The 26564-nt window shown below is 44.2% G+C and overlaps 4 protein-coding genes across 7 annotated transcripts; 2 read left to right on the plus strand and 2 right to left on the minus strand.

Annotated features, from left to right (window-relative positions):
- Positions 1–1575: 1575 nt before the first annotated feature.
- Positions 1576–7700, minus strand: hsp90ab1 (heat shock protein 90, alpha (cytosolic), class B member 1). Its single transcript, XM_083688963.1, has 12 exons — positions 7560–7700; positions 6230–6373; positions 5911–6117; positions 5640–5799; positions 5286–5419; positions 4793–5113; positions 4520–4685; positions 4092–4282; positions 3489–3636; positions 3111–3379; positions 2170–2503; positions 1576–1932 (listed from the first exon to the last, which is right to left on the minus strand). Exons 2-12 carry the CDS (start codon positions 6371–6373, stop codon positions 1820–1822), a joined length of 2187 nt encoding a protein of 728 aa, XP_083545089.1. The 5' UTR covers positions 7560–7700; the 3' UTR covers positions 1576–1819.
- A 1417-nt stretch (positions 7701–9117) lies between these two features.
- Positions 9118–18265, plus strand: rbm25b (RNA binding motif protein 25b). 4 transcript variants are annotated; one of them, XM_083688460.1, is made up of 17 exons: positions 9118–9254; positions 9847–9943; positions 10092–10312; positions 10531–10603; positions 10795–10955; positions 11122–11307; positions 11412–11495; positions 14145–14470; positions 14555–14672; positions 14858–14947; positions 15044–15117; positions 15213–15363; positions 15541–16042; positions 16341–16639; positions 16948–17046; positions 17137–17184; positions 17300–18265. In XM_083688460.1, exons 2-17 carry the CDS (start codon positions 9865–9867, stop codon positions 17390–17392), a joined length of 2604 nt encoding a protein of 867 aa, XP_083544586.1. In that variant the 5' UTR covers positions 9118–9254; positions 9847–9864; the 3' UTR covers positions 17393–18265. The 4 variants fall into 4 exon arrangements, with proteins under 4 accessions (XP_083544586.1, XP_083544587.1, XP_083544588.1 ...); XM_083688461.1 differs by having other exon boundaries at positions 11125–11307; XM_083688462.1 differs by having other exon boundaries at positions 10531–10588.
- Positions 18266–18710: 445 nt separating this feature from the next.
- eif2s1b (eukaryotic translation initiation factor 2, subunit 1 alpha b) lies at positions 18711–22266 on the minus strand. Its single transcript, XM_083688891.1, has 8 exons — positions 22125–22266; positions 21058–21300; positions 20849–20928; positions 20565–20716; positions 20165–20271; positions 19698–19795; positions 19463–19606; positions 18711–19349 (listed from the first exon to the last, which is right to left on the minus strand). The coding sequence occupies exons 2-8, from the start codon at positions 21296–21298 to the stop codon at positions 19221–19223; spliced, it is 951 nt and encodes a 316-aa protein (XP_083545017.1). The 5' UTR covers positions 21299–21300; positions 22125–22266; the 3' UTR covers positions 18711–19220.
- A 67-nt stretch (positions 22267–22333) lies between these two features.
- On the plus strand, positions 22334–25417 carry atp6v1d (ATPase H+ transporting V1 subunit D). Its single transcript, XM_083688465.1, has 9 exons — positions 22334–22551; positions 23127–23244; positions 23379–23458; positions 23555–23622; positions 23720–23764; positions 23916–24019; positions 24190–24256; positions 24591–24669; positions 25112–25417. The coding sequence occupies exons 1-9, from the start codon at positions 22511–22513 to the stop codon at positions 25254–25256; spliced, it is 747 nt and encodes a 248-aa protein (XP_083544591.1). The 5' UTR covers positions 22334–22510; the 3' UTR covers positions 25257–25417.
- Positions 25418–26564: the final 1147 nt, after the last annotated feature.

The following is a 26564-nucleotide window of genomic DNA, read 5'->3' on the forward strand; positions in this document are numbered from 1 at the left end:
CTCTGCTCATTGTGATGCCTGGTGTACGTCATGGAAACCAAATATGACACTGGTATTGTGCAAGAGACCACAACAGAGATGTGGTGGCACTTGTAGAATGCCTGAAACTGAATTGACATTCTCATGAAACAAATGAGATTCTAATCCTGCTTTTCATTATGAACTTTGTTTTTCGGTGGCTTCAATTTACCATAAAGCACATATGAATCACACACACACACACAACAGGTGAATCAATCAATTGCCCAGCAACAACGCATCTGACATTTGTACCCCCACCTACATTTCTGATATCTGAGATACAGTGTGAATGTACACCAATGCATATAACCTCCTACTTGGGTTGAAAATAAAGGCCACAAAACACACTACCACTCATTTTATTGTTGCCACTGCGTAGGAGAAGACGACCACAGATTAAAGGTTTCCACAGGAAGAAGCCCTTGGTTGGATTGGAGGGCAAGTCACGGTAATACAAGTTGTATCTGAAATATTTGTGGAACTTGCAGAAATGGTGTGTAAAACAGTAGACTGGTGCATATTAGATGTATTGACTTCTAACATTTTTGTCCATTTATCTTCATTCCAGATGATGTTAGGGCAAGTCCATTCTTATAGTTAATTTCTATGTACAACCTTCTGATTGTTCTACTCTACCGAACGGGCACATGAGTTGCCAGAAGTGGGGGCCTCCAGCATATTTCTATTTCTAATTGAGATGATGGTGCAAGGCCAGCGCTTAGTCAGGCCCCACATTATCAGAATGACTAAACCCATGTCTAAAGTGGGCAGGGGTGAGACACCCACATAAGTTAACTCATTTTCATACTAGAGTTTAGTTTGGCAAATCTACGCTCTTTCTCCGCCCCCTCAAATCATTTCTTTTTCTCTTTACTACAAACCATGTGATATAAAGGAAATCGACATGTTCTTCAAGCAACTCAGCACTTAACCACTCAACATGTATTAGTGTCTGCCGTCTCAGTTAAGGAGGGGGTTGAAAACTGCAATGTTCATGTTTCACCAGTTCAATTGTGGTTTGGGTTTGAACCTACATTCTTTAAAAAATGAGGCTCCAAGTTGGAAAACACTGGTATATGGACAGGATCCATGTCTTAGGTATAAGAACTGGAGTGAAGTTGTGGTTAAACCATCCCTTTAACACAACAGCATCAGCACTAATCCACTCCTCAGAACATTAGGTCAACAACACACCTTGTGGATGTTACTGGCACAGAATTTGACTTGTTTTTTTCCCCCCCTGATGTCTTCTGCTTCATCTCCCTGACCTTGCATGAGTATTTATTTTAAATGTTACAGGGATGAACACAAACAACATTTAAGGTATTACATCTTTTAATTTTTGCAAAACAAAAAGACTGAATACAGACAGGTCTGGACTCAGGCAAAGGAATCTTGCAGTCCATTCACCATGCAGCGTGCATGTTGCACATGAACAGAACCCACCCAACCCTCCATGTCGGTCTAATGGAATGTTCCATTTCCCCATGTTCACACATCTACCAGTTCAATATTTAAAACTCAGTGCAACAGGGTACTATTTTTTTTTTTCTCCCAATGTTGCCCACCGTTAAACTTTAATTACACACAGCTTGTACAACAAAATCAACCGCATTTCTAAATTTCGCTGAATAAGGCTCAACAGAGCAACACTGGTCCACTGGACAGCATGAGTTAGACATTTTTTTATTTTTTTTACCATAGGACACTGACCAGGTTTCCCATTAAAAGGGCAAATAAACAGATGTACAATAATTGGAAAAAGTGAGGCTATAAGGAAGGGAAGATGAGGTGGTATTTAGTCTACTTCCTCCATGCGTGAAGCGTCATCATCGCCCTCTAGTGGTGGGATCTCATCTGGGGCAGATGCAGTAGTGGGCTCCTCTGTGGGCACTTCGTCGTCATCAATACCTGGAAAGAGGAAGTAATGGGACATGAGAATAAACCTATGCAGCATTACCAAACGCTTACATATCCTTCACTAATTCCCTTTGATTTGATGGGAGACAACTCATACAGTCCAATCATCTGTGATCAGACATCATAAAAGGACTGTAGATGGAAGGGGAGCGTTACAAATCCCATTCCAAAAAGATACCTCCAACTCAATATTCCACAGTGCCCTCTAAGAGGCAGGCACAGCCTTACCCAGTCCCAGTTTGATCATCCTGTAGATGCGGTTGGAGTGTGTTTGGGGGTCATCAAGGGAGAAGCCAGAGGAGAGCAGGGCGGTCTCAAAGAGCAGGATGACCAGGTCCTTCACTGCCTTGTCGTTCTTGTCCAGGTCGGCCTTCTGTCTGAGGGTCTCCACGATGGGGTGGTCTGGGTTGACCTCCAGGTGCTTCTTAGCCATCATGTAGCCCATGGTGGAGTTGTCCCTGAGCGCCTGGGCCTTCATGATCCTCTCCATGTTGGCCGTCCAGCCATAAGTGCTCGTCACGATGCAGCAGGGTGATGACACCAGCCTGTTCGACACTGTCACCTAGTGGACAAATGAGGAGACATCAGTTCATGTTGGCACAAGGGAACAGGCTGATCTGCTGGTGAGAGCCTGTGCAGGCAACCTGACCTACATTCAAAATATGTTTTTTTTCTTTTTATTAAAATCGTGCAGGAAAGTCTTGTTAGATTTCACTCAAAACACACCATCCATGTAGTCAAACAGGCAAATGCTGAAGTGTTAAAGAGGATTGTGTATCAATGTTAGAATACTATAAAATCACAAGCATGGTCAATCACTCAACACTGCTTTCACAAATTTAATCCTCTAGCTTGTCTGGAAATGCAAAACCACCTTTGGAGAACAAAATTGTCACTGCACATATGGCATTCCCATTCACAGTCAATGGCAAAGCCAGGACACCATCACAACACACCACGGGAGCCTAACAGGACCATCTCAGGCTACATGGACTCACCAGGGAAATTATAGGTTATGATGAACTAGGCCACCTGTTCACAACCAAAAATGAAATGAAATCAACTGCCATAGTGATTTGCTCAATGAGCCCTATAAAGTTGAGCACAAGACAAAGATCCAAAATAGATGAATGATTAGAGAATTGAGGAAAGCACAGGTTCACATTTACCTTTTCTACTTTTTTGTCAAGGATTTCCTTCATGAGTTTGCAAAGGTTCTCAAACTTGGTCTTGTCCTCCTCCATCTTCTTCTTCTCATCCTCATCCTCTGGCAGCTCCAGGCCCTCCTTGGTGACGGAGACCAGAGTCTTACCATCGAACTCCTTCAGCTGCTGGACACAGTACTCGTCAATGGGCTCCGTCATGTAGAGGACCTCAAAGCCACGCTTGCGCACACGCTCAACAAAGGCAGAGTTGGCCACCTGGTCCTTGCTCTCACCTTCATTAGAATAATCAAACAAAGTGACATGAGTAAACTGATCCAGTGGAAATTAGGAGCTTTACGTCATTCAAAGCTCATCACTGTGTCTCAATGAACAAAGACCCACCGGTGATGTAGTAAATGGACTTCTGGTTGTCCTTCATGCGGGTGAGGTATTCTGTGAGGGAGGTCTGCTCGTCTCCAGACTGGGAGCTGTGGTAGCGCAGCAGCTCAGAGAGCTTCTTGCGGTTCTGAGAGTCCTCGTGGATGCCCAACTAGACGTTCAAAAACAATGGCCATCAATACAAGGGTACAATTACCTGGTCAGTCATATGGCAGTAAACTACTAATTAAAAAGATTGAGGCTCTAAAAAGACTTCTTTAAAGCAGGGAGGCGACTAGTATAAAACTGTAACTACAGCTAGAGGGTATAATGAGCAATAGCCTACTGATGTCCAATTAAGAAATTGCTTATAATTTGCTGCCATCTAATGCCCACTACATTGCTAGACTAAAATCTAAGCAAATGACTAGGGCATGATTAACTACTTTAAGAAAACCTTGTTAATCCACGGTGGTGCACTGAAGAACACCAAAGGATGCAATTGTGGAGGACAAGTTCCATTACAAAGCAACCAAAGATCCATTATCAGAAATGACTGCAGGTTGTTGACTTTAAATGATCTCTTTGAGCTATATGTTCCTAAATTGACACCCTGCAATTCATTACCTTGAGGTTCTTTGAGAAGCCATCGTAGAACTTCTTGTAGTTCTCCTTGTCCTCAGCCAGCTCGCCGAAGAGCTCCAGACACTTCTTGACAATGTTCTTGCGGATGACCTTCAGGATCTTGCTCTGCTGCAGCATCTCTCGGGAGATGTTGAGTGGAAGGTCCTCAGAGTCCACCACACCACGTACGAAGTCTGCCGGGAGAGACCAAAGACATGACTGTTACATTGAGTGGACCAGTAGCCAACCATTTTCAGAGGAACATCTAAGCTCACCATTTGCCTTAATCATACGCAGAAACAATTTCATGACAATCCTGCACTTTTAATAATGGCTAGAGGACAAGAAGCTGCCAACCATGAGCATGAGATACATTTGGAACTTTCAGACAAGAACCTTCGAAAACAAAGGAGATTGGTCAGTGTACTTACTCAGGTACTCAGGGATGAGCTCCTCACAGCTGTCCATGATGAAGACCCTCCTGACGTACAGCTTGATGTTGTTCTTCTTCTTCTTGTTCTCAAAGAGATCGAAGGGGGCACGACGGGGGATGAAGAGCAGGGCCCGGAACTCCAGCTGGCCCTCCACTGAGAAGTGCTGCAGGTGGGAGGAATCCGGCAAGTCAGCAATCGAGACTCAACCAGGCATACAAAGGAAACTATAGGAGTCGTATTGACATCTTATCCTCATTTCAATGTACATACCTTCACTGCTAAATGGTCCTCCCAATCATTGGTCAGGCTCTTGTAGAACTCTCCGTACTCCTCGGTGGTGATGTCATCAGGGTTCCTTGTCCAGATGGGCTTGGTCTTGTTCAGCTCCTCCTGGTCAATGTACTTCTCCTTGATCTTCTTCTTCTTCTTCTTGTCCTTGTCTTTGGAGTCCTCCTCGTCATCAGACCCTACATCCTCGATTTTGGGCTTGTCTTCTGCCTCCTCTTCCTTCTCCTCTTTCTCCTCCTTTTCTGCCTTCTCATCCTCCTCAGCTTCGTCATCACTGATCTCCTTCTCACGCTCCTTCTCAACCTTTACAGAAGACAAATGTGAGCTCTCACTTTGCCCTTTAACATTTACTTTCTTTACCGGTCAATATAACAGGGCTGTTTTACCAGCCTATTTGTTTACTCAACCATGCCTAAATACATGGTAATACTGATCTTATTATATCAATCGCAGCTATTCACACCATAATACTTACAAAGAGGGTGATGGGATATCCAATGAACTGAGAGTGCTTCTTCACCACTTCCTTGACCCTCTTCTCCTCAATGTACTCTGTCTGGTCATCTTTCATGTGCAGAATGACCTTGGTTCCACGCAACATGGGCTCCCCTGAAAACAATGATACATTTACCATAAACTACTTCCTTGTTTCATGCCCACTATAAATCTAGTGTAGGAGACAAATTAACCTTGCACACCTGTACCGAACCATACTCCAAGTGTTTAAGAGGTACCATGATTGAAACACTGCATATTCATGAAAATCAATTCTGCAGGTCTACATTACACAAGAGTCCAGCCTCTAACTGGCCTTGAATGGAACACATACCACTGTCGACCTTGACTGTGAATGAGCCTCCGGCGGAGGACTCCCAGACATACTGCTCATCGTCGTTGTGCTTGGTAATGACGGTCACCCTCTCAGCTACTAGGTAGGCGGAGTAGAAACCCACACCAAACTGCCCGATCATGGAGATATCAGCTCCAGCCTAGCACAGGGAGGGAAATCTTTTTAAAACATTTTCACTCAATGCACAACACAAGTAGCTCATTTTATGTGCCTGCGCTGTGACGCAAAAGGAAATGGCTGAAATAAATACCTGCAGGGCCTCCATGAAGGCCTTGGTGCCAGACTTTGCGATGGTACCCAGGTTGTTGATGAGGTCAGCTTTGGTCATGCCAATTCCAGTGTCAATGAGGGTCAGGGTGCGCTCTTCCACATTGGGGATGATTTCAATCTTCAGATCCTTGCCATTGTCCAGTTTGGTGGGGTCTGTCAGACTTTCATAGCGGATTTTGTCCAAAGCCTTGGGTTAAGAATATCGAAAACTTGGCATTAAAACACAAAGAATGAGGAAAGGTTTGAGGCACTTGGTGTTTACAAATGTAACAAGCCCCAACTCTACAACATTGACTTACATCAGAGGCATTGGATATCAACTCCCTGAGGAAGATTTCCTTGTTGGAATAGAAGGTGTTGATAATCAGGGACATCAGCTGAGCGATCTCTGCCTGGAAGGCAAAGGTCTCAGCCTCCTCTTCTTGGCGCATTTCTTCAGGCATCTGAGGACAAAGGAAGCAATGTCTTGAAACCGGCCTGAATAGCCACCATTAATGTCCTATTAAGAAAATGGCCATTAAGGTTTACACATTCCAATCCTAACAAGTTGAGGTGAATATGGCTCCATTAACAAATGCACTCGAGCATATTCATTTCATCTCATTCAAGTCTAATGCCACTGGGTGAATTGCCATTAATGACAAATAAGACTCGTCACCATCTCTACACGGTTGATCAATTGAAGAGTCGATAACTCGCCAGCCAACTGCATTTTGGAACTAAAATGGACTACAATAAAAATCTATCATGTCCGACGAGTCAAGTTTCCTCGTGATAAACACCAACTACCGGATGTTGCGGAGCAAATCGAACAACATGGCGACATCCTGGAAACAATGGACGTTGCTAGCACGTGTTTAGCTAACAAATTCGGTTAAAGGATTTCCGGAAGTGGATATTAAATTCACACAAATTATTTAGACTCTTGACTCGATAGGGAAAGTGGTCGTCGTTGTCAACTCTGAATGAATCGAAGGTGACGACTACACAACATACTAGACATGCGAGAGGCACTGGCTAAGATGGTACTCTATCCCGCTAAGTCATGCTGGTGTGATGTCCAACAAGCAATGTACATTTTTTTAGACAGTCACGGTAGTAAAATACTGACGTCGCGTATTTCACATAAGACCTCAAAAGGCATTCACATCTAGTATGTTTGTCAATTCATGTTAAAATACATCATTGTTTGCAAGTCACATACTGCAACGATGTGTGAGGTGACAGTGCCAGTGACCCAACCACGGGCACCTGCTAACCATTTGCACCTCGTCTTGACAGGGGAATTGTATTAACCAGCAAGACGGACAGCAAGAAACACGACAATGACTGTGGGCAATCAGTTGACTCGAGCTAGTAACTACTTTACGTAACTTGCAAACTGAATGGTTAACGTTGACTTATGGGTTTAAAAAAAATCGAAAGATTTCACATTAAACATCAAAGAATTCTGCTCTAAAGACGGTTAGTGCTGGTGTGCTGCCGCTGGCTAGCATAGCACGCGCTAGTCGCGCTACCTACCTAGCATGAGGATGAACACTACGGTTTTGAGCGTTTATCTGATAAAGCCGACCGTCTCAGAGTGTGCCACTTGGCTAAAGAGTTATTTAGATATGTATATATGCATACCTTGATTTGTTCCGTTGACTTGTCTTGAATAAAATGCTGCCAATATTTCTTGTCCCTTCTGCTCTCTGACGCAGGAAAAAAGAAAGGGATTTCCTTTTAAAAGACCGATATTTTTATACCCTCTGTGTTTGAATGTGCGGGCGTATCCATCCGCTGGATGATCACACTGGATACATTGAAACCTACGCTATGTTGCGGCACTGATGGGTGCAGCAAGTATCCAACAATGAAATATATGTACAATGTTATACCTGTCAGCACTGATACGCTGGTCCCAACATAACAGCAAAGCTCAGTACTAATTGGAAATCACACATCCTATATTGGCAATTATATTGAGTTTTCATTCCAGATTTATTTTAGCTTGCACTCAGTGGTGGTGGTGTTTCGACAACACAGTTGTAAATATTACTGATATTATTCCTGTGAAGGCATAGCCTACTTTGAACCTACACATTTTGTTTGAAATGTGGGTTTCGAACTCATTGATTGAGCATTTCATTTAAACGAGTATAGACTTACATTCTTTCAAACTAATTTGGTTCTGGTCACAGGGATTTGGGGGGACAGATTCTATTTCATATAAAAGTGTGGCATTTAAGAGCACTAACACTGTACAGTAATAGCTCATTTTCGAGGAGAAATCAGTATAAATGTAGGATCTTTTTAACCTCACGGAAGAATATTAGTCAGCCTAGTGGGTGTACTTCGTTTATTCCAGCACTTTCCATGAAAAACCCGCCTAAAAAGTGACGTCACGTACGTGTCAAATGCAGTCCTCAGCCCGCGGCACAGCTGTCGCTTGGCGTTAGGAGTCGGATAGTGAGTCCAGACCAACATAACAATACCATAGTAACCCAAACACTCATGAGATATAGTAAACCCTTACGATACAATTATGTGCTATTACCAAATACAATTTATTGCTGAATGTGACAGATAGCCTGTAGCCTACAGTAGCCTACTGTGTTTCATGTTATTCTATTCTATTCTATTCTATATAGAAATCTGCAAAGGTCATAGATAAACCGTCACATCAAGACATAATGAAATGCTCAATAATGTGTAATGTGTATTTTTTTGTTTTGTTTTTGTTAAAACCCCCCAAAATAACATAAAACCTATGAAGTACATATGAAGTAAAGTACATAAGCCCTTGGTTTGATAAATTGCCTAAACCATCATGGTTCATTATCCTCCCAGTGTAATTCAATAAGCCCAGGACATCAATGCACTTTTTTCCCCCTCTGCGATGATGTGAAGGTGTACTGAATGAGTTATATTTATTGTAGTTTTAATATTTGAATTAATTCAATCTAATTACTGTATGTACGCTGAATCAGGAACACCACCCAACTACGTCGTAATTCTGCACCCTTTCCCCTGAATGTGCATTTGTCCGCTAACACACATTGATTTAAAAGCATAAGATTGGTGTAAGAGCCTATGGTTACACCAATCCTATGCTTTCAAAATCCAATTTTAGTATTGCACAAGTGTACACTTCAGGGAAAAGGGACTGGGTCAAGAACCTCCCGATTTTTACTCCTATCCCATAATTCAATGCGATCACACCCGTGCGTTGACTTTTTGCGGGCTGATGTATCGCTCGCTTACAACTAGCCGCCTAGCTAGCTAAACCAGAAGTAAAGCCGGATTGCCTCGTAACCACTGATATACACCTCCTGGTCTTGGGTAAGAAACATCTGATTTGACACATATATTGATGTCTTGCGTAATATGTCATTGGAGTGTATAAATATTTGCCAAAACAGCTAGAAAAACAGCTAGCTGGGTACCGGCTGCTAGCTAATGTTAGCGTAGGTAGCTAGTCTGGAATGTGGCATAATAAGGCCGGGACAAGGCTACTAGTACTGTACATAGAATATCACAAGCTAGCTAGCTAGCTAGCTACATAACATTTCGGTATCATGCCCAATTGCCAAATAGGAGGCGTTCTAACTAGATACTTATAGATATAGCGCAGTGATGCACAGCATAGATGAAAGATTTCAGCTAGTTAGTTATCTTGTTTGTGTTTTTTGTCTCTAGTTTAGCGAGTAGTGCCCCTTATAGCCAAGTCGAAACTACCGAGTTGAGAGTAATGCGTAGTAAGGTAGTGCAGGCAATGTCAACATAGCATATTTGTTTATACTATCTATATTTGTAGCTGATTCATTTTAAAATGAGTAATCAAGTATAATAGGTGGTATTTTGGTTTTGTGGGTCTCGAGAGTTTTACTACATGTGTGGACTGCTCTCTCGTCACATTTCTGTGGTTCCTCAGGTGGGAGATTTACTCAAGATGTCATTCCCTCCTCATCTCAATCGGCCACTATTGCCCCCAGGGATCCCCCCTCCGCAATTTGCCGGTTTTCCCTCAGGTAAGTCATCATCACAGAGGCTGTGGATTTTGACAAAAAGACTTGGACTTCAATACATACTGCAAACCTACATAGAAAGTGAAACATATAGACTATGTATTCCATAACATGTTCTTCAATGTATGTTCCCTGGCACATCTCTTTTCAGGAACTCCAATGATCCCAGTACATATGGGCATCATGACTCAAACCCCCACAGTCCTGGTGCCCACTTCCATGTCTGTGGTCAGTAAGCCTGTGGTCCCCCGGAAGGAGCCCCTCCCAATTCGGGCCAAGGAGAGTGAGGAGAGCAACGGCCCCACCACCACTGTATTTGTGGGAAACATATCTGAAAAGGCCTCAGATATGCTCATTCGACAGCTGCTAGCGGTGAGGAAGGGGAACTTTGATTGCAGGAAAAGCCTGAAAAGCACTCAAATGGGCAATTTGGCCTGATCAGGGCATTCAAAGCTAAATATCTTGACTCAGAGATCGTTTTACAACGCCATTTTCTTGTGTGTCTACGGATGACTAATGAAAACAACAAATCCACAGGATTACAGGGTAAAATTCCACTTGAACTAAAGTAGACAATTTTCCCTCTCCAGAAATGTGGTCTGGTCCTAAGCTGGAAAAGAGTCCAAGGAGCCTCTGGAAAACTTCAAGGTAAAAACAGAACAGGTACAACCCTTCTAAAATATTTTACCACCATCTAAGAATATGTCACCCCAAGCATGTTTTCTCAATCTGACTACTATTTACTGGAGCGAATGGCAGATACATCTGTTCCTCATCATGGCTAGCCCTGATCTCTGTAAAAGTTCTGTAGTGACCCTCTTGTCCCTCTCCCTGTCCCTCGATCTCTGTTCCAGCCTTTGGATTTTGTGAGTATAAAGAGCCAGAGTCCACATTGCGATCCCTGCGTCTGCTTCATGAGCTGCAGATAGGGGAGAAGAAGCTGCTGGTGAAGGTCGATGCCAAAACCAAGGCCCAGTTGGATGAGTGGAAGGCCAACAAGAAGAGCACCAACGGGGTGGGTTGATACTACTGGGGCCACTGAGGGAGGCAACATGGGAATGTCGCCTTATGCAAACGACAAAACATTTCTGTTGATTTACAAGTCTCTTAGGATAACTCTCTTTGCATCCATTGAGGCTGAAGTTGAGTGGACGTGATCTTGATTCTATTCTTTGCGTTAGAAGGCAAAGACAGAGGACGGAGGAGAGGAAGAAGAGGACGTGCTCGATGAGGACACTAAGAGGCGGGATCAGATCGTCAAGGGCGCCATCGACGGCCTGATCCGTGAATACGCCAGCGAGCTCAACGCTCCCTCACAGGATGATGAGTCCAACCGCCGCAAGAAAAGGAAAGAGAAAAAAGAAGAGGTACTAACTTATCACCCGTGTCCTCTGATGTTATTCTTTCTTGCTCGTGTTATATTTAGCTCATTTTTGACTGCATGTCCCTAAACATTGTTTCTGCTCTTTAGGAGGATATCAACGCAATTGACATGGAGGACGACAAAAGAGACCTGATTTCCAGAGAGATCAGTAAATTCCGTGACACACACAAGGTACAGTAACCTATCCATCATTCTTGCTCACATTGCAGGTTTGGAAAGAAGCTGCACACATGTAGTTCACTCCTGTAGTTGTAGTAGTAGAACCTTTTCTGATCCTCAATCTGTCTGAAATTGCGAGAATAGTTTAGTAAATTACACCAAAATATACAAACCTTTCACCAAAATATGATTGATTTAATGAATTGGCAATCTGAAATTTCTCCAAATATTAGAATTTGTACGTCACAATTTCAATGTTAGAATATTTCTTCCAAAACAGTGAGCAGACCAATTTCGTATTGTGTGTCACCAATCCTAATTTGACTCGTGCGATGAAGGGACGTTAGTTTCAATACCTCAATGAGAGAAGATATTTAGGTGTGACCGTTTTAGATCCATAAATCATTCATCACACACAAAAATGCATGGAGACAATGTAAAGTTACCTTAAAGCTAATCTATTCATTAAACCCCACCATTATGATAGAGATCATATGGTGACTAAAGCAAGATGAATCTCAGAGCTTTGGAAAAAGTTACGAGGATAGGATGTAAGTATGAGCTTTCATTTACTAAATACATATATTGGGCGTCCCCTTCTCGGGGACTTGCATAGGGGCAACTGCACTAGCTCTCAGGCATCTGGTGGCTGAGGTTAAGAGAGCCACCTAAAAAAATAACCAATCAACACTTCCAAAAAATTGCATTAGATCCATACCAAGTGGAATTGGGTCATGCTTCTAGAGCACATATTTCCCATATGGGGACAGAACGCAGTATTTATGCTGTCCCTGAGTCGGTGAGCCCAGTGAACCTGTGTGAGTCCCCTCTAAGTGAAGTTTATTATAAATGGTGTGTACGAAAGCATACTCAGTCAATAACCACTACAGTGATTTGGGACTGTAGCCTGTATTGTAGCTGGGGGGGGCGCCCCTCCACAGCAGCACGCTGCGATCTGAAGACTAGCCAGGTAAGTCCACCCTATGGATGAGTGCGTGTGTGTGCTAATGCTTTATTTCTCTCCCCATGTACTCATTCTCAGTCTTTGTTTCAGTGTCTCTTTTTTCCCTCTGCCTCTCCTTCACTCTTTCTCTCTCTCACTCTTTCTTCCGCTGTTGCCCTTCTCTTGCCCCAACTCTCGCGTCCCTCCTTATTCCGTTTATCAAGCTTCTTCTTCTCTATATTTTTGTGTTGTCCTCATAGTTCATTATCTACTACATAGATCGACAGATTAACTGATATAGGAGCGGTTGTTTCCAGCCAGGCTGGTCAGGCCCGTATTTTGTTTTCAGAGGGCAAAGGGCAGTGATAGTATTATACACTGCCTGCAGTCAATCCAGCATACTTAACTCAGTTATTCTACGCCCTATGTGTTATTGATACTACCCACAGAAAGGTAGGTTTAAATAGGAGTTTAAGACCGATAGATAAACCATTTAAACCATCCCAAGAACCTCCATCCCAGAGTCTCTCCTCCCTCCTCCCTTTCACCCACTTCTGTACATCTACTCTTCAACCTATCCATTTATCTCTTATTTTGTTCTATTTCTTTTCTTGGTTCTTGTCTTTAGCTGCACTAGACCCATGGCTCTCTAGTTGGGCTCTCAGTTCTGTGTAGCTCCCGAGTTGTCCATCATGAAGCTGCCTTTAGCTGTATGCCCTCAGGAAAGGCCTATGGGTGCCTGTCTGTGGTTTTAGATGTATGGGTTCACTGTGTATCTCACAAAAAACCAATATAGAAGTGAGCCTCGGTGCATTTAGAATGCAAAATGTTTTGTAACTATAAAGCTGCTCAAAGCACATTGGGAGCCATGTGTGTACTGCCAGGAGGGAGAGATGTCTTAATGTATGTTTGAGAGTGTGAGTCATGGAGGCGTGCTGGAGACACTGCTGTGAGGGGGTAAGACAGCTTCTACAATTTCATTTATCTGTACTGAAATATAAACGATGTACAATGTTTCACTGATGTTTCTGTTTTTAGCAATGTAACCATCAGTTGTTTCTGATGATCTTGCTTGAGTAAGAGAGAATCTCATATCCCTGTGAATCGTTTGACCTGCTTTTCCTCCCAGGCCTAACTTATAGGCTTGTAGGGGCAGCGAAGAGCTGAATCCGTAGTTCAACACCTGTAAGTCACAAACAACTAGTTTAACAAGGATTGACGTCTTATCTGTTTCTCTTGTAATGAAGAGGACACTTTGGAGAGAAAAAGCAATGTCTTTTTGCGGCGGCTTTTTCTCGTTTTTTGAATGCCTGACATTTGAGATGTCCAACAGACGTGTTGACTTTGAACAAAGTGGTTTCCAGTGTCTCTGTAGCTAGCTTCCAAATCATCCCCGCTTTGAAGCTCTAGGAAAGGGCAAATCAATCACTTCGCCATAGATCCATGAAGGAAGGCTGACTCGGATGAGGCACAGCTTGTTGTTATTATTTCCCTACAGTCTCGAGTAGGCCTTGTTGAGACATGTTTAGGTGGAACAGGAATAGTTGGAGAATAATTGGACATTACTACATTGATACGAGAGATTAAATTCTCACTAGAGCCCGGAAGCCACTTCCTCTGTGCACTTTAGAGAACTGTGAGCCAGTCTCACTGTGCTCCTGTACTGTGCATGGCTGTCCCTGAGCCCCCTAACTGAACCCCCTGTGTTCTCTTTGCAGAAACTGGAGGAGGAGAAGGACAAGAAGGAGAAGGAGCGGGCGGAGTTCGAGCGGGAGAGGAGGGAGAGGGACAAGGAGAGAGAGCGGGAGAGGGAGCGCCGGGACCGCGAGAGGGAAAAAGAGCGCGAGAAGGAGAGGGAGAAGGAGCTGGAGAGGGACCGAGGCCGCGACCGTGACAGAGGTGATAGGGGTGACAGAGGGGATAGAGATCGTGACCGCAACAGGACGAAAGAACGGGAGCGAGAAAGAGACTGGGAGAGGGAGAAGGAGAGGGAGAGAGAGAGGGAGAGAAGCCGGGAGAGGAGCATGGACCGCAGCCAATCCAGGTGAGTGTGTTTAGGACTCTCTGAATGAAGGGTGGGTTTGATCGATAGAGAAACAGAAGGTAAATGAACTGGTGACATTTGCAGAGAGAAGAGTCGTGACAGAGACAAGGACAAGAAGCGGGACCAGGAGGATATAGAGGAGGCCTACGAGCGCAGGAAGCTGGAGAGGAAGCTGAGGGACAAGGAAGCAGCCTATCAAGAGGTAGGTTTACAACCCGAGACCACCCACTCAATGCAGTGCTCACAATCACGCAGACAATCAATGTTTCTGTCTTTGGCTACACCGTCAATATCCGCACCTGCAGTTCAACAGCTGCTCAGAGGGCCATATTGTAGTGCCTTGATGTTGCTGATCCATATATCTGTTGTAACCATTTTTGTTTGAAGCGTTTGAAAAACTGGGAAATCCGAGAGAGGAAGAAGGCACGAGACTACGCAAAGGAATCGGAGAGGGAGGAGGAGCGCAGACGAGAGATGGTATATTGGACCTTCCAATATCCTCAGATATCATCTTCTGCTGTATCACTAAGCAGCTGTGCCTGACAAATGTTTGTGTTTTGAACGTTCCCACAGGCTAAAGAGGGCAAGAGGCTGAAGGAGTTCCTAGAGGACTATGACGATGACAGAGACGACCCCAAATACTACAGGTGACCACCAGCACGCGCGCACACACAATGCAGACATTTTCCCCGAATGCCAGGGCCATTGTTGTGAAAGGTGTTGTTCCCTGCGTGACCCCTAGGGGCAGCGCACTGCAAAAGCGGCTGAGAGACAGAGAGAAGGAGACTGAGGTGGACGATCGTGACAGGAAGAGAGAGAAGGAGGAGCTGGAGGAGATCAGACAGAGGCTGCTGGCAGAGGGACACCCAGATCCTGACGCTGAGCTACGCAGGGTGAGTGTTTGTACTTGCCTGTATGCGAGTGTGTTTGAAGGTCATTTTCTCCTCTGATTGCTCTGCATACGTCTGTCGTGTATTACTAGTTGCTGTCCATCTGTCTGTGTGTCCGTCTGCACGCCAGTGTTTTCCCAGGTGTCACATTCTGTGTATTTATTGATCTGATTGGTCCAGATGGAGGAGGAGGAGGCGGAACGTCTGAGACAGCCCCCCGTGAAGCTGGAGCCAGAGCCCGAGGAGGAGCGGGAGCGGGTTCAGAAGGCCCCCAGGGTGGACCGGGAACGGGACCGGGACCGAGACCGGGAACGGAGAGGAGAGAGGGATAGGGACAGGGACAGGGAGAAAGAGAGGGAAAGGGAGAAGGAGAGGGAGAGAGACAGGGAGAGAGAGAGAGGGGAGGCCCACATGCCTCACCCCCATTCTGACGATGACGTAGAGGAGGGGGAGGCACAGGATGACGATGATGACGACCATCCTGAGTCTAAGCCCTGCTTGAAGCCCACACTACGTCCCATCACGGCAGCCCCCTCTGTGTCCTCCGCCAGCGACAACGCGTCCCCCAACACACCTGGGGATGAGTCCCCCTGCGGTATCATCATCCCTCACGAGAATTCACCCCCAGAGGCCCCGCCCCAGGAGGAGTTCCGCCCCAAGATCGGTCTGAGCCTCAAACTGGGTGAGTCAGGACAGGAGATGCTTCCTTTGACATGAATCTCTGGGGATTAACATGATATATATGGCATAAACTTCCTGATGCTAGCTAACTACTGGCATAAATCAACTGAAGCTGCTTTTAACTGCTTATATAATGTCTATGACATTGATGATATCTATGCGACAGATTTCAAACACTTTTTCTTAGATAATATTGTGAGTAAATATCTCCATGAGATTATGACCAACTCTTTCTTTCTCTCTCTCTCTCTCTCTCTCTCTCTTTCGCTCTTTCTTTCTTTCTCTCTCTCTCTCTCTAGGAGCCACAGGTAGCCCCAGCCAGCCCAACGTGGTCAAGCGGAAGAAGCTTACGGTGGACAGCGTCTTCAACAAGTTTGACGAGGAGGAGTCAGATGAGCTGCCCCGCAAGAGGAAGCTGGTGCCCATCGTCTACGATGACGACGACAAGAGCCTGGGGGTGGACGGCGCCGGGCTGGCCAACATCAAGGGCGCCAACACGGAGGAGAAACGCAAACACATCAAGAGTCTGATTGAGAAGATCCCCACGGGCAAACCAGAGCTCTTCTCCTACCCCCTGGACTGGTCCATTGTGGACACGGTGAGGAGAGGGATGTGGTGGAGGAGCAGGAGGAGGAGGAACAGGGTTGAGGGATGGCATTGGAAGACAAGCGCTTATCTGCTTTAGCTAGAGCTGATTTTGTTTGCTAATTCAAAGGCTAAATGCTTTTCTAGGCAATTGCTAATATAGCCCTTTTTACTCTTCTTTGAATAATCCAGCATGTTAATGTGGTCCTTTAGGCTGCGATGCTTAAAATAAATGGTGGTGTTGATGACCTATTAATGAAACGATGATGATGCATGCACGATCATTAGGCAGTGACCTGAGGTGTCTGTGTCCCTCTTCAGAGTCTGATGGAGCGGCGTATTCGCCCCTGGATCAATAAGAAGATCATTGAGTACATTGGAGAGGAGGAAGCTACACTAGTGGACTTTGTCTGCTCAAAGGTATGTACGCAACAGCTTGTGGAAAAGGATTCCAACGGGGAAGAGACTCGTTAAATGTCATTCTGATGGTCTTGACCTCTTCTCCCTCAGGTGATGGCTCACGGTACTGCACAGGGTATCTTGGACGATGTTGCTATGGTGAGTACTCAAAACTGTACAGACGACCATCTCGCAGTGTCTGTATTTGATCAAGTTTTGATATAAGCACCTACTCAATAAATGCTCCAATAACACTTCAATTTTCTATTGCAAGGTGCTTGATGAAGAAGCAGAGGTCTTCATAGTGAAGATGTGGAGGTTGTTGATCTATGAAACCGAAGCCAAGAAGATTGGACTGGTGAAGTAAACAAAGAAAGCACTGAATTGAAGATCCAACTTTTCTAATACTTTGAGTACTTTTTAGCATTACAGGTCACCAAAAAAAGACTTCTCCACTCAAGCAGCCTCAAATCAAAGAATCAGTTTATCTTCATGCCCCCCCCCCCACAACCATCTTTCTTCTCCGGCCGTGGAGTTCCTATTAAGTTCTGTCATCAATCCATCCTGGGACTGGTACATGTCACTCTATTGCAGCTGCTGACTGTGTATTGGTGTATACATGTCTATGTATGTTGTTTGAATAACTGTGATGACGTGTTTCTGCAAGGTACATGAAAGCAAATACTCATTGACACCGGCTGTTCAGTCTGTTGGCTGTGCTGATGGGTGTATGAAGCAGTTAGATGAGGAGGGGAATGGGGGGGCAGAGAGACAGTTGATAAGACTCTGCCACCAAATGAAAGTTCACTGAAAGTATCACACTGGTCTCTGTTTCTTTGTAGTCCAACAGCTGATATACCCTCTGAAAAAAAGACTGCTATGGTATATTTCCACGTTATCTGCCGAGTTCAACTTCTGTTTGTGAGGTTAGGTGCAGGACTTCTGCTCAACTTCCTCAATTTATCTAAGTAGATTTGTTTTTGTTTTTCACAAGTCTTTTGAATTCTGCTGGTTGAGGTCTTCAGTCTAGGTTTTGATTTGCATTTTACAGCCTCTGAAGCTTGATGGTGGTCTTTTCTAAGCTGCAAATTTCAACAAGCACCTGACCACTATGTAGGAAAAGTTAACTTGGGAAGACGAACGCTGAAAAGATACTGATTTGTGCTAAGGTGAAAACATTCTCCATTTTTGTTTTTGTACCAGTGGAAATTTCTTTTGAATAAAGATGATTTTTATATTATTGTGTACTTTGTTCTATTCAATTGTGAAATTACCTGTTATTAATGTCTTGTACAAATGTACACTAGTTTGTCAAACATTGCTTTACTACCACCAGCTGGTGGTACAGAGAACCACTGAGTCATGGAGATGGAGTGCAGGACAGGCATGTTATGACAGCAGCCATTCAGGAGCCTTTTCTCAATTGTGAGGAACACTCCTCGCTTCCTCCATCTTCCACTCGCCTCCTACTGAAAAAGCATTGGAGGGGAAGATCTAGGTTCCTCCCCTTACATAGTCTCCAATGCTTTTGGAGGTCAAAGTGAGTGGAGGTCAAAGGAGAGGTGTTTCTAACAATCGAGAAAAAGTCTGTAGTGTCAGGGTGGAGGAGATCTGTGGTGGACTACAGGCCCCATTCCACAATGTTAACACAATCCTTGACAAATTGACAAAATCAGACATTGGGATGAAAACTTGCAGAACTTTATTGATATTGTATGAGCTAAACAAGAGTAAAATCCTGTCTGTAAAAGTCTAAAACTGGAAGAGGAACAGCACAAAAGCCAACCAAACCAGTATTCAGACACAAAAGAGCATATCGCCCTCTTCATGTATCATGTCCTGTGACCAGTGAGAGGTGAAGCGTCATGGATACTGAAGACACTGGGACTTTTTGTAAAAGGAAAGTAAAGGCCACTGCTTGTAAACAGTAATATGCATAAGGGTATTAATTATCCAAATTTGTGTTCTAAAAATGGTAGTCTTCCTGTCATTGCATTTCAAAGTGTCATTATGTCCTTGTCTAGACTAGAGGATATTAATGTTCTTCTAAAAATAAACATCTCCTCTAGATTGATATAGACATTCCCCAATGAATACTTCAGTTATGAAAGTTAACATCTGTTGGACTGTGACTATGGCCAAGTCTGTCCATCTCTCTCCGTTTACCCCCCCAAACAGCCTCTCCTGAGGGCCGACTAGTCGTCTGCTTTGGCCTCCATGCCCTCCTCTGCGTCATCGTCTCCATCCACCTCAGCATTCTCCCGCTCTAGCCTCTCCAGCTGACGGGCTAGCTCGGTCTCATCGGTGTCCGTCACCACCTTGGCCTGCAAGAGAATACACAAACATTACACATACGGAATGCATTACACATGCACCTCTTTCTTACTTAGTTACTTACACACACACGTTACCCACACAACCACCTCTGTATCCTCACCTCCATCTGGATGTTGAAGACTCCCCTCTTCTCCTCAATCCTCTCCTTGATGGCAGTCATCGCCTGGTTGAGGACAGAAAGGCCCTCTGTGCGTTCCAGAGTGGTCGTAGTCATCACATAGCGTGGCGGTGAAATAAGGTTAATCTAGGAGGGAAACACCCGTGGTTACATAATGAACTCATCTACTACAGGTGCTCCAATGCATGCTGAATAAGAGAATCTTAGTGAGAGCTACCTTTATGGGCATGGCCTCTGTGGAGCAGCCCAACCCTGCCCTCAGAGCTTCTTTAACGGCGTCGATTCCCTCATATCCGTAGCATGCCACCTCAATGTCTACAAGGAAGATGGTTAAAACAGAAAATGGTTTAGGGAAGAAGAAGAAGAAAAAAAAAAACATGCCTTGAACTTGAAACTTCAGATTAAGAGTACAGCTGGATATGCTGGATATGTTGTATTGTCTGATGTTGTCCCTGCTGTGTTCACCTTAATGTTACACATCGTCCTTTTATTCAACATTAACCTTTTTGGTTTTGTTTTCTATTGTCTGTATTAATTGTACTATTATGGTTGCCTGTGATATGAAAAGGGCTTCCTAACAGACAAAATAAAGCATTCATTCATTCATTAGGATGCTATTTCCATATTTGATTTGTGTTGGTGAATGCCTGAGTACAATACATATTGACCGTGCTGTGGTCTTACCTGCTCTGATTTTGACTGCTTGTGGAGTGAGCCGCCTGTTGATGTTGTCGATGAGCACGGCCCTCTCCTCCTCTGTCAGGTCCAGGCAATCCAGAATGGCAGGGTCTCTGTGAGAAAAAGACAGTTGAAGAACAGATAGGCCAAGGTGAATAATATGCAGAGATCAGGCATGACCTCGTCATCTTTGACTAATGAAATCCCTATGTGTATTTCAGGAGAGGCTGGTGAAGGTAGAATTTGGAGGACGGGCTCAATGTAATGCAGGAACGGTATGAGGAATAGTATCAAACACACGTTATATACCATTCCTCATTTCATTCCATGCATTACAATGAGCCCGTCCTCCGATTTCTACCTCCACTAGCCTCCCCTGGTGTATTTAACTAAAAAGAGTACTTACGCTACAGCCTGTTTGAAGATATCGTAGGCGCCGTATCCAGGTCTCTTGTATTTCTCATCGAAGACCCAGGCGGTCCGCAGGAACAGGCTCTCCAGCTGCTCGTCCTTTCTGTACTCCAGAACCTCAGCCACGTGTCGAAGGATGCTGTAGACCTGTCACACCACATCACAATTTAGCTCTACAACACTTTGAATCAATCACCAAGACTCACAAACATCTGCTAACGCATGACAAAAACGGTGTAGGACGATACACAAGAGCTCAGCCAGTAAAACTTCACTCACAGTTTTGGATTTGGTAAATTTGTCTTCGCACTTGATGGCCTCCTCCGGTGAAACTCTCCTCTTCGACAAATCAATGTATCCTGCAGGAAGGGTGGACAACAGAGACAAATATATGTCAGAGAAGACCCCCTTAGACTCAACCAACAATAAACATATACACAACGACAAAGGCGGTTCCATTTCCTTGGAGAATTGAAAACTCAGCTCACCCTTCTCTTTGTCCACCCTGATGACGACCACACACTCGTTGCGGCCTATGCGGATGAGCTTGTTGATGGAGCGGATACGCCGACGAGACAGCTCACTGAGGAGGATCATGCCCTCAATGTTATTGTACTCCAACAGGCTGACGTAGGCACCCATCTCCGCAATGGAGCGCACGTTGACCATGACGACATCCTCCACCTCTGGGAACCGGTGCTGGTAGAACCTACAGCTGAGCGCCGGCATCGCTGTGAATGGGAACAATGGGATGACGGTCAAACATATCCTGACAACAGACTACTTCTACATACAAGAGTATGTGTGGTGCACGTTTAGTTGGAGGAATGCCAACAGAACCAGACAGCACAATGCAAGGGGCAAATTCACTTTACCTCACATGAAGACATTCATAGGTCGCACAAGGAATATGCTACATAGCCAAATCATAACTGGAAAATGGGGGGGGATTATGTGGACAGGGATGTGAGAATGTTATGTTCACAGATGTCAAAAGGTGTCTCATGCAAGCAAGTACTAGCTAATTCAATTATAGGAATCAAAAGAGCAAATTAGCAATACAGATTGTACACTTAGACTTACTCAACATATTACATCAATAAAATGGAATGTACATAGAATTCCCGATGGGACGATATATACTGAAAAATGTATGCACTCACTGCAATGTAAGTCGCTTTGGATAAAAGCGTCAGCTAAATGGCATATATTGTATTATATTAGCGATAGCTTACTAGTACAATAATGACTAGACTAACACAGATACAGATAGCATCATGATCATGTAGCTATAACATTTCTGACAGCTCCATAGCCGTCAATGTATCCACGTTGGTTCTCACAAAGCTAGCATAGAAATCCAGAATTTGCCAGCTGGCTGGTACACTAACGGTGGTCGGCGAGCTAACAGTGGTCGGCTAGCAAGGTTCACACATGCTGCACACCATGCATCTATAGCTAGCTGGCTAGGTTGCTAGCGAGCTAGCTGACTCTCCCCAACCCCATGCAGGCCGAACAGCTATTTTATTCACGGCGGATCGAGCGGATATCTCACCTGTATCAAACGGGTACAGAACAGTAATCAAAAATGTCCTATATTGGAGATGTTTTAACTTTCAAGGATTTATTCGAAACCGTAGCGGGCCCGATTGCTACAACTCCAAATTCAACAGTGGACTAATTCTTTTTTTTTTGACCCGGAAGAGATTTAGGAGGAGGTTGGCACGCGCATGCGTAATAGCGGGGTCAAAGTCACATGACAAGGAATCAGCTGATTGCCCTTACTGCAAGATCACGACGTCGGCTCCAAATATATGTGAAATTACAACTGTTCATTATAGCCTCTATATATTCTTAGGGATAGGTGTTAACAGTCTTCCCATCTTATCGCCGTTGCAACGGAATTAAAGTGCAGAACACCGTTTGCAGACGAAGAACAAGATGTCATCAAAAGACCGGATCGACGTATTCCCGTCTAGGATGTAAGTAGCTACCTAGTAGCATAGCTTCAACACAACAGCTGGCAGCTTCATCCTGAACAGATCTGCTAGCTCGCTATTAGATATACACCATTGCTGTCGTTACCATTCATTGCTTTGTTACCATGGACACAATTATTTAGTAGCAAGGCCAACTGTCTTGAAGTGGTGCATTGAAGTGACAGATCATAATATTAACTAACCCGTTAGGTGATCATATATGATGGGGGTGACAGATCATATGGTTAACAATATAGTTCTTTCTTGGTATAGAATAGCATTCACTATTTTTAAGTGTTTGTGGGGGTGCAAAATAGGTGCTTGTTAACATGAACATCTAAAAGAGGAAATAGCTGTGTTGGTCACCCCATGTCATGTGATGACAGTCATGCACTGAGCTTGGAAACATTTCGTGCACCTTGACTTCTCTGGTCTACAATTCATCCTATTCTAATATGTTAACAGAACACATTCTAAATAAATGACATGACACATTCTAAAGAGATTTTAAGTTAACAGGAAAGCAACTGAATTAAAATATGAAGGTGCAAAGTTTTCATGATTGTTTGTCATTTCAGGGCTCAGACCATCATGAAGGCCCGTTTGAAAGGCGCCCAGACCGGCCGCAACCTGCTCAAGAAGAAAGCTGATGCTCTCTCAATGCGCTTCCGTCAGATCCTCCGCAAGATTATTGAGGTGAAAGGGTGTTGACATTATTTTATTTCCAAGCCATTTGTTGGTGTATTCTTCTTCCTACAATCTATGTGCAAAGAAACCTTACATCACAGGGACTTGCATAGTGGCATATTGACCTCTCCCTATCTCTCCAGACAAAGACACTGATGGGAGAAGTGATGAGGGAGGCGGCCTTCTCTTTAGCTGAGGCCAAATTTGCTGCTGGTGACTTCAGGTGAGGGGGGGTGGGCCTTATGAGCCGTTGAATGTCTCCATTCAGGGTGTCATGTCTGTGTCTCTCTTCGTCTTACTTGGCACAATGTCTCCACAGCACCACAGTTATCCAGAATGTAAACAAGGCCCAGGTGAAGGTCCGAGCCAAGAAGGACAACGTGGCAGGTTAGACTCTCTGATTTTGTCATTGTTAAACAGCAGCAGCATTACTTTCTGGAAAAAAATCCCCCCATCTATTCTGTGTCTCTGCTCTCTCTTTCAGGTGTCACTCTGCCTGTGTTTGAGCACTACCAAGAAGGAGGAGACAGTAAGTGTTTTCTTATCTGTGCCCCCTGTCATAACCTATGCCTTGCTCTTGAACATTTAGTGGTCTGTGTAAATGTGTAGTAAATAGTGTGCTTATTATCTGAGCCCTTGCTCACAGTATTGTTTGTGTCGCTCTATTCTCTTCTTGTTAGGTTATGAGCTGACTGGTCTAGCCAGGGGAGGAGAGCAGGTCTCCAGGCTGAAGAGGAACTACGGCAAAGCTGTGGAGCTGCTTGTGGAGTTGGCCTCTTTACAGGTAGGGGGGGTCACTATGACACATAATGTATCTTTAATGTAGGTTCATGTCGCTTAATCTTGAGGGAGTTGATTCTGTTGTATAGCCACGATCAATCAAAAGATAAACGTTCTAAGTTTGGGGACATTGTAAACGGCACAAGACCAATCGTCTCACTGTTTGATCGACAGACCTCGTTTGTCACACTGGATTACGCCATCAAGATCACCAACCGCCGTGTGAACGCCATTGAGCATGGTGAGTCCACCGTGTTGGAGAATAATACCGAAACCTGCGCAACACATCAACGTTAGCGCAGAGGACGGCTTGTATGAACATGTGTAAAGAGGTATAGAAATGGAAATGTCGGTGCGTTCAGTGGCGTAGCACACTAAAGCGCATGCCATATCATTGCAAGGTCCCTGGTTCGATTCCGGCCATCGACATATCTTGCATGTCATCCCTCCTCTCTCACCCATCCTTCCTGTCAATCTCTACTATATCTATCCCAATAAAGCAGAAATGCCCTAAAAACATATTAAATAAATAAATAAATGGAAATGTCGCTGTAAATCTGGTTGTCTGTCCACAGTGATCATCCCTCGCATTGAGCGTACCCTCACCTACATCATCACAGAGCTGGACGAGAGGGAACGAGAGGAGTTCTACAGGTCAGTCACCCATGAATGACTCAAGACCCTGACCCCCTCTGTGGCCACATCCTGCATCTGTGGTCCTCTGTGGCTCAGTTGGTGGAGCATGGTGCTAACAACGCTTAGGTTGTGAGTTTGATTCCTGCTGGGACCATATATACTGAAATGTATGCACTCACTGCAATGTAAGTCGCTTTGGATAAAAGCATCAGCTAAATGGTGTGTATATATATATATATATCTCCCCCTGCCCTCCCCCTTCACCTCAATCAACCACCGCCACCCACAAATGCATTTCCCAAGTCCCCCAACCTCTCTACTGTCCTCTGTCAATCCTATAACCCTGGTCCCTCAAACAACCCCCCCCCCCCTCGCCATCTCCTTCCATCCAAATCCTTCCTCTTATTCTCCATACCCCTCTCTGACCTGAGGATCACTTGTGTCTCCCTTCTTTCCTCAGGCTGAAGAAGATCCAGGAGAAGAAGAAGCAGCTGCGGGAGAGGACTGAGCTGGAGATCGCCGCCCGTCTGGCCAAGCTGGGCCCCATCGCCGAGCCCTCCAACATGCTGATGGAGGAGAGGGACGAGGACTTGCTGTTTGAGTGACACGTCCGTCCTCTGTCACTCATCACCCGGGCCCGCTCCGCTCCTCATCCTATTTATTCGGTGCCTCTCAGGCCACCTTGATGTCTTCTCGTGCGAAAGAAAAAAAAATGTTCTTGTTTTTTTGTTTGTGTACATGTTGGTGATGTTTTGTTATATTGTTTTCAGTATTTGGAGATGAGTGTTCCAGATGTATCACTGTCTAGAACTGAAATGTCCAATGTCACACGTTGCTGCTCTCAGCCAGCACATCAGTTCTCTTGTGTGTTGACCTTGTCATGCTGAATCTGAGAAGATTGAACATGAATTAACAATAATTATCTTTTTGAATACTTAAATACTTAATAATATATGTACATGGTTTCGATGACATGGTTCAAGGGAACTGTTATGAGCATTCCAGCTGAATGGGTGAGGTCATAGATATTTTTGACGGTTTCATTACAACATTGAGTCGATGCATGCTGTCATGTCCGTGCAGTTATTGTAAGGTTGGCGTTCTTTTCCCAAAGTGTGAGTGTGTTTGTGGTGCTTCTCTGTGGTAAGTGATATCCATATCAGTGGGGTTGTATTGACCCTTTGAAGGAGAATGGCTAACATTGTTCCGGCTCTCTAGACCGATCACCCAGTGTACAACCCCACCCAGTTAGAGCACTTCAAAATAAAGAAAATAATATGAATATTCTCCATGTGTCTCTTTGTGGTTCGATTGCAATTCAATGATTTGTATAAATCTATTATTATATTAATATTAAAGTATTTATTTTTTTGTCATCATATAAACAAAGTGCAAATGCTATATGATGCTGTATCCTCTAGCTACAATTGTCATTCAGATACTAAATGTATGTCAATAAAATTAATTAAGGAGTTTTCTGTGTTGAATTTGTGGGGAAACAACATGGCAGGATGATACATAGGAAAGCTTCTACAGACAAATGAACAAAGATGGCTGTGATGGCTTTTTGGTATTGTACAGTTGTAGAGGCATCTGATGGAGCACACACCTGGCTGTGGAATGGTAGCTATTTTGCATCAGAATGCCAAATGTAGCACACTGTTTTTGGAGTGGTGACATGAAAGTGTGAAATCAATCAGTGCAATTGTATATTTGAAAACTCAGATTTTTTGGGAAATCTGCATACACGTTTTGTTGTTGTTGTTGTTGTTGTTGTTGTTGTTATGTTAAATGAAGTTGTCAAGTAAGTGACTATTATCCATTGGATACAGTCTCAGAGGCATATATTTACTGAATAAAATAAGGTTTGATAATATACTCACCAATATGCAGAAACATTTTATTAAACGTAG

Source organism: Argentina silus (assembly GCF_951799395.1).
Source record: "Argentina silus genome assembly, chromosome: 17".
Classification (NCBI taxonomy): Eukaryota; Metazoa; Chordata; class Actinopteri; order Argentiniformes; family Argentinidae; genus Argentina; species Argentina silus.

What these genes read in the sequence shown, in the direction of transcription:
- hsp90ab1 (XM_083688963.1), bottom strand. Translation starts at nt 6,373, where the DNA reads ATGCCTGAAGAAATGCGCCAAGAAGAGGAGGCTGAGACCTTTGCCTTC. An exon ending in GTCCATTTACTACATCACCG is followed by an intron (nt 3,380 to 3,488) that starts GTGGGTCTTTGT and finishes ATTCTAATGAAG; the next exon opens with GTGAGAGCAAGGACCAGGTG. An exon ending in GATGATCAAACTGGGACTGG is followed by an intron (nt 1,933 to 2,169) that starts GTAAGGCTGTGC and finishes TCCTCTTTCCAG; the next exon opens with GTATTGATGACGACGAAGTG.
- rbm25b (XM_083688460.1), top strand. Translation starts at nt 9,865, where the DNA reads ATGTCATTCCCTCCTCATCTCAATCGGCCACTATTGCCCCCAGGGATC. An exon ending in ACAAGAAGAGCACCAACGGG is followed by an intron (nt 10,956 to 11,121) that starts GTGGGTTGATAC and finishes TCTTTGCGTTAG; the next exon opens with AAGGCAAAGACAGAGGACGG. An exon ending in ACTGGTCCATTGTGGACACG is followed by an intron (nt 16,640 to 16,947) that starts GTGAGGAGAGGG and finishes GTCCCTCTTCAG; the next exon opens with AGTCTGATGGAGCGGCGTAT.
- eif2s1b (XM_083688891.1), bottom strand. Translation starts at nt 21,298, where the DNA reads ATGCCGGCGCTCAGCTGTAGGTTCTACCAGCACCGGTTCCCAGAGGTG. An exon ending in AATTTACCAAATCCAAAACT is followed by an intron (nt 20,717 to 20,848) that starts GTGAGTGAAGTT and finishes GTGGTGTGACAG; the next exon opens with GTCTACAGCATCCTTCGACA. An exon ending in CAGAGGCCATGCCCATAAAG is followed by an intron (nt 19,607 to 19,697) that starts GTAGCTCTCACT and finishes TTTCCCTCCTAG; the next exon opens with ATTAACCTTATTTCACCGCC.
- atp6v1d (XM_083688465.1), top strand. Translation starts at nt 22,511, where the DNA reads ATGTCATCAAAAGACCGGATCGACGTATTCCCGTCTAGGAT. An exon ending in CAAGAAGGACAACGTGGCAG is followed by an intron (nt 23,623 to 23,719) that starts GTTAGACTCTCT and finishes TCTCTCTTTCAG; the next exon opens with GTGTCACTCTGCCTGTGTTT. An exon ending in TGGAGTTGGCCTCTTTACAG is followed by an intron (nt 24,020 to 24,189) that starts GTAGGGGGGGTC and finishes TTTGATCGACAG; the next exon opens with ACCTCGTTTGTCACACTGGA.